The following is a 6000-nucleotide window of genomic DNA, read 5'->3' as shown; positions in this document are numbered from 1 at the left end:
GCAGTGTCAATTTGACGATGGAAAAAAAAGCCTATGAAATAACCACCTTAGGTGAGATACAGATAAATGCCTTCTGCCATTGGAAGGTCTGATACAAAAGATTAATGAAATAGATGTTCGTTGTCTTTCTTTTGCACCAGTAGTTCTCCTAGTGCTAGTTGTTGTGTATTTTCCTTAATGCAATCAGGAGGAAAACAGCTAATCTGACATGACAAACTCATTGTATCAGAAGTCATCTCTGCTTTAAAACATGTGTCATATGACTAAACACCCTACTCCTGGTACAATGCATCCCACAGTAAAATTGGATGGAGTTCATCCTCAAATGCCCTGCTATAAACACTCCTAACAAAGGCCAACAAGAAAACATAATTCAAATGAGGGACATCTGTTCTCAAATGTTTGCAGATAATGACTGGATCAAGTGTGTGCATAAAGGATAATTATTTTCTGCAGATGGTTTGATCTGGTATTTTACACATTGCAAAAAATCCTCGTTCCAGCCACTCAGTAAAGTACGTGGGTTTTGTTGCAAGAGACACCTTCCTTATCCCATGCTGCATTTTCTAAACACAAAAATGACTAAAACTATAAACAATGAAAAGATAAAATGTAGGTGTTATACTTGAACACAGACCACACACATTTTCAAGTTCTGTGTCTTACATTTCTTGTATTACACTGACGGATACCCATGTAATCCTCAGTGTGAAATTTCGTTAGAAGAGAACGGCAAAATAAAGCAGTTATGTGTTGTGCAAAGGGATCCCCAGCAAATTTCAGAGGGAAGGTCTGCTCAAAGATGACGGTGCAATATGGTTTTTAATACAAAACAATTCTACCGCCTTTCCTCAAGACAGAGGGATACAAAACAACCATGACCAAGACACCTACTTACTAAATCAAACCCATGACACTCCCTTGCAGTGCATTACTAGCCCCAGGATAACACTGCTTGGTTGGAACTCTCACTGGAGTCAGTTTGATGGCTGGAGACCAACTCTTCCTATATGAGTGGGGCCACGGGTGGGTGCCTGTGGCCTGAGGGGCTCTGGGGACCCCCACACCTATAGCACCATGGGGCTGGGAGGGTCCTTTGTGCCTCCAGCACAGCAGGGGGGGATCCAGAGGCTCAGACAGCCTCTGAAAGATACCATTCAGAAAGCCGGTGGCTGCAGGGTGTCCAATGAACTAACTGTCACTCTCCTTAACACAAATAGCTTTTAATTAATATGTGTGCCTGGAGCATGAAATCACCCCAGCAGACCTGCCTCTGTAAACATCTCCACCTAAGCAGGTGCTGCTGATCCAGGGGTGAAATCCGTGGGCATCTGTCTCACACAGCCCTTGGAAAAGCTGCACCTCAATGATTTGCATGGAAAGGATTTCTCCTCTTTAAAATCTGGGAGCATTTACACTTTAAAGAGGTGCCTTGTCAGACTGTCTGTGGGTGTGGGCAGGTACTTCCTGCTGGGTTTGTGGAGCTTATTATTTTTGCAATTAGAGGAACTAAGAAAGGAGAGGTTCTGAGCCTAAGAGGAGACTCTGGAGCACAAGGTGCGTCAGCAGCAGGAAGGATGAGGCAGGTGGAGGAGGCAGCCAGCTTGTGTCCCACCTCCAAGGCTCTGGGGCTCTCTCAGGATGCCAGGAGGGATGAGAACAGCGGTCTCCGCACGGGAATGGTTTGGGTCAGTGCCCGGCAGCCCTGTGGGACCTCCAGCCTTTCCTCACCCTCTCGATGCCTCAGCCCCGAGGACGCCCCTTGATAAGCCCCACACCCATCAGCCCCAGGACCCTCCGGCCGAACTACACTTCCCATCGTGCTCCGGGAGGCAGCAGGAGGCGGGGCAAGGAGGGGGCCGCTTCCGGGTTGGCGCCTGGCTGCCGCCAGCACCGTGTGTTTACTTCCGGCCGCCCCAGTGCGCGAGTGTCAGGCTGAGGAGGGGACCCGGCGGCAGCCCCGCCCGCAGCGCGCCGGGCAGCCCGGCAGGGAGCGAGCGGCCCGGAGCCCGGCCCCTGCGGCGGTGAGCACATGAGCGGGCGGTGAGCGGCGAGCCGGGACCCAGCCATGGACTGGCTCATGGGGTGAGTGGGGCCCCCTGTGCCGCGGGGGACACGCACCCGCCGGAGCGGCCCGGGGCCGTGAGGCGAGCCGGTGGGGGAGCACGGGGAGCCGGCGGAGCGGGGAGGCGCCGGCCGGCTGTCGGGAGCGGGACGCCCCGCGGGCGGCGCAAATGACTAATCAGTTCTTGCGGTGGAGGTGACAGAAGGCGGCGGAGTTTGCGGGGACAGCGGGGGCAGCGGCAGGGAGGGCGGTTGGAGCCGAGCTGCGCTGGGTGCAGCCGGCCGCGCCTGAGGGAAGGAAGAGGTGCGGAGGAGCCCGCGCCTCGTCCCAGGCGGTCGCCCTCTGAAAAAGTAACTTTCGTCCCTTTTTGGAGGGGTTAAAGGAGGACAGGCGTTGCAGGTGCTTCCCACCGGTACCGTGTGGGAATAATCCCTCTGCGACAGAACATCACTTTAAACCGAAGGGCTTGCCAAGATTTAAATGGCTTTCTGTGGAGAGGAGGAAGAGGCCTCGGCAGAGATTAAAGCCAAATCAGAGGCACGCCAGGGGGCTTGGATAGCCTGGGATTAATAGTGCTAATTAGGTGGAGGCAGAAGGTAGCAAGCGCTTTGCTGATGGTTTTAGGTCTGAAAACCTCAGTGCAGGAGAGGGAGATGCAGTTGATGGGAGTGACCTGATATGCTACCAGTATTCCGAGCAAGATAACGCTGTTCCTTCTTGCGTGAATTGTGCTGGCGACCTGCACTCAGGTGAACTGTGAATAATTATGCTTCAAAATCCCATGAGCAGTGGATTTGTGCTTCAGCAAAACTAGTATAGCAGTGGTAACTTGTTGCCCTTCTTCACAGTAGTTTAGTCTGGTTCCTAAATGGGATCTTTACCATATGAGTTGCCTCCTAGAATACAAAATAAACCATTTTGTTGCAGATGCTAAATGTGATGCATTAGAAAGATCATTTGTGTTTATGGCCTTTTGACTGCGGCTGAACTGTTTGCTGGTGAAAATATGGCATTTGTTACTTATCTTCAAACTAGATATGGCCAACACTTGAGCTTTTGTTAATACCAGTTATGTTTTACCGGAAGTTTGACTCCTCACTGTGATGGAGTGAATGCTCAGTAGCTGATGGCTGCATTTTCCTCCAGCAAACTGAGCAGTAGAACTGCAGTATTTGTGGCATGTGAAGGGGTCTGTATGCGGTGTACTGCAACACTTGTGCCTTGTAAGTCAAAGGGCTGCACTCTGTTATTACTTGATCTTAACGAAAATATAAATGAGAAGCTTGTTTTGATAGGCTTCATGATGGCCACAAAGCACAGGTGGTCTGCTTTATTTACTTCGTAAAGGTAAAAGTTGATGTGTCAGAAAGTGCCACTGTAATGGCAAAAGTTGCAACTCATGCAAGATGTTTGTATGACTCAAAATGCCTCGTGTACGCAGTTGTACTTATTTTGTGAGAATTATGTTGTAAAGTATAAAAGTATCAAGGTATAGTTCAGTCAAACACAGTATGTTAATGTGCTGGTTTTCTCATGAAAATTATTTCATCCTTTTTGAAGTTGTTATGAAAAAAATTGGCATTTGCTCTGCACTTTTTTACCTGGGGTGGGTGGAGCAGTCCATGTGTGGAAAAAAGACTTGCCTGTTTTCCCCATTGTAATGCGAATGGATTCTGAGTCACTTGTGTGTTACCTCACTTGTTCTCAGCTATTTCCTGATACATTTCTCATCTGACCAAACCCAGTATTGTCCCACTGATGCTCTTAATGTCTTCTCCTTTAAAACTTTGCTAGTTACATTTGTGTGAATTTGGCGAGGGTTATGGCAGGAAGGGAGAGCATTGATATTTTAAAGGGAGAAGGCCTGAGAGACCCTCTCTTAGGTCCCTGACTCAGGATGGCTGTTGTTGGCAACTGTGTGTCTAAATGAAAATATCCTTCGAGCTGTTTGAGAAAGAAACTAAGAACAGGGCAGAAGTTTGGGTAATGTCACTTGCTCGGCCTTGTGAAAACTTCAGCTCTTTGGGTTTTTTGTATGAGAAGGGAAGGGCTGCCGAAAAGCCTGCTGAAACAACAAGAAAATGGGTCACTCGCAGTAACCCACCAGGTTATGTTGATCTCAGCGACTGGAGAGCAAACTGTATTGGTCTGCTTCTTGGTGTTGTCACTCTCTCCTGAGTAAGTGGCACTGCTAATACTGTGATCTTTGTTATTCCTAACTCCTTTGGTAATGTGCTGGTTTGCAGTTTCAGCTTTCCATGTACTTTCTATACCTTTCTTGTATGTCTCATGTTCTTTCTTGATGTTTTGCTGTGAGAAACACTCTGTGGTTTAGCTTCCTATTACTGAGAAATTAACCTTCAAGTGGGTGTTTAAATTAGGCAGCAGTAACAGTTACTTCTGTTCTAGATTTCTACCCTTCAAACTTGTGTCGCATTTATCCAATAGACGATTTATCGTGAGATCTGCTTTATTCCTTGCTGTTCTTACCCTTCAATTGTGGTCTCCTGGAAAGTGGGGGAAGGGTAAATTCTAATCAGACCATGCAGTGCAGCAGTTCAAGTGTCTCTGAGCACCTCAGAGTGCTTGAGATACAGAAAATGGAAGCTGAAGCTTATAAACAATAATAAATTTATTATGGATTAACAAATGGCTATAGGCTTATGTGGTCACACAGCAAAACTTCTCTGGGTGCAGCCTTTTGTTCAGCCAAGTGCTTCAAAGTCCAGACAAGTCCTAGGGGAGAAAGCTGAAGGGGAAAAAAAAATAAGAAAGAAAGGAGCTGCTGACATATTACAGTGTGGAGTTTACCACTAGAATAAACCTGAAGTCTTTTCTGTTGTCAGTTAAGCCCTTCCACTGAACATAGCCTTAATACAGATATTGATGAAAGACTATGGTTTTTGCAGTGCATGCTTGCCATTAAAAAACACAAATAAACAAAACCCTCAACAAAACAACAAAAAAACCCACCAAACCCAAACTATTCTGAGCTTTGTTTTGTTGTGCCTAGAATATATTTTCAGCGCAGCTTTGACTAGAGATCAGTGTTGCTTAATTGCTTTGCTCACCAACATCTAATGGAGATCTATATTATCCTCTCTGGAAGAGATTCTAGGCTTTTGTGTTACAAATGGTATTGATCTGCTTTTGAAGTTCAAAGTAGCAACAAAGATGGGGATTGTTCCTTCAGTTATAAAACTTGCTTTTTAATCTGTTTTAAAATTCATCATTGAAAAAGAGTAAAGCATATTAGTGGTACTAGTAAACTTGACACAGTGTCCGTTACTTTTAATCTTTGGCTGTTAAGTCTGATGCTGCAATGCATTTTTTTCATAATAGAAGAGGACTGTGAACTGTAGCCTTTTTTGTGAACTCCAATGTAAAAAGCTAAGAGAGAAACCAAGTATTTTACTAATAATTACCTGTTAACCACAAAACATTATTTGAGGCTACATTTGTACCATAGTACTATTTTAGCAGGTTAATAGACTGTGCTGATTGAAACTAGGGAAACTGCAACAGTTTAACATAGTTGTGATGACAAAACAACTTGGTAGATGCATCTTAAACTGGGTAAAAAAAAAAAACCCTCAACCATACCTCTGCATAAATCAGCTGGAGAGCTTTGTATAGGCTATTTGAAAGCCTTCAGCATGTAGACCAGACCACAGGGTCTTAGGAAATAGGTGGGGAGGCAGAAAGATCTTCCATTTTTTCATTGTTCCAATAAACTAATGGCATTCCCTCTTGACTGCTACTTGAATGCCTCTGAGGACAAGAAGAACTCTGCATCCTCAAGAGGTGAAATGCTACTTCTAAAATCTTCAATGAAGAGGTGATCCTACCCCTCTACTCTGACTTGTGAGACCTCACTTGGAGTCCTGTGTACACTTCTGGTGTCCTCAACATAAAAAGGACATGGAGCTGTTGGA

General features: G+C 45.9%; 1 protein-coding gene across 1 annotated transcript in view; it reads left to right on the top strand.

Moving 5' to 3' along the window:
* Positions 1-1897: 1897 nt before the first annotated feature.
* MOB2 (MOB kinase activator 2) overlaps positions 1898-6000 on the top strand; it is a 113621-nt gene continuing 109518 nt past the window's right edge. The window contains exon 1 of the mRNA XM_005149316.3: positions 1898-2085. Coding sequence (XP_005149373.1) covers positions 2069-2085 — 17 coding nt within the window. The 5' untranslated portion in view covers positions 1898-2068. The remainder of the gene's footprint in view (positions 2086-6000) is intronic.

The sequence above is a fragment of the Melopsittacus undulatus genome, chromosome 4 (genome assembly GCF_012275295.1).
Source record: "Melopsittacus undulatus isolate bMelUnd1 chromosome 4, bMelUnd1.mat.Z, whole genome shotgun sequence".
Taxonomy (NCBI): Eukaryota; Metazoa; Chordata; class Aves; order Psittaciformes; family Psittaculidae; genus Melopsittacus; species Melopsittacus undulatus.
Note: the sequence above shows the minus strand (reverse complement) of the source record. Positions and strands in the feature narration are given on the sequence as shown.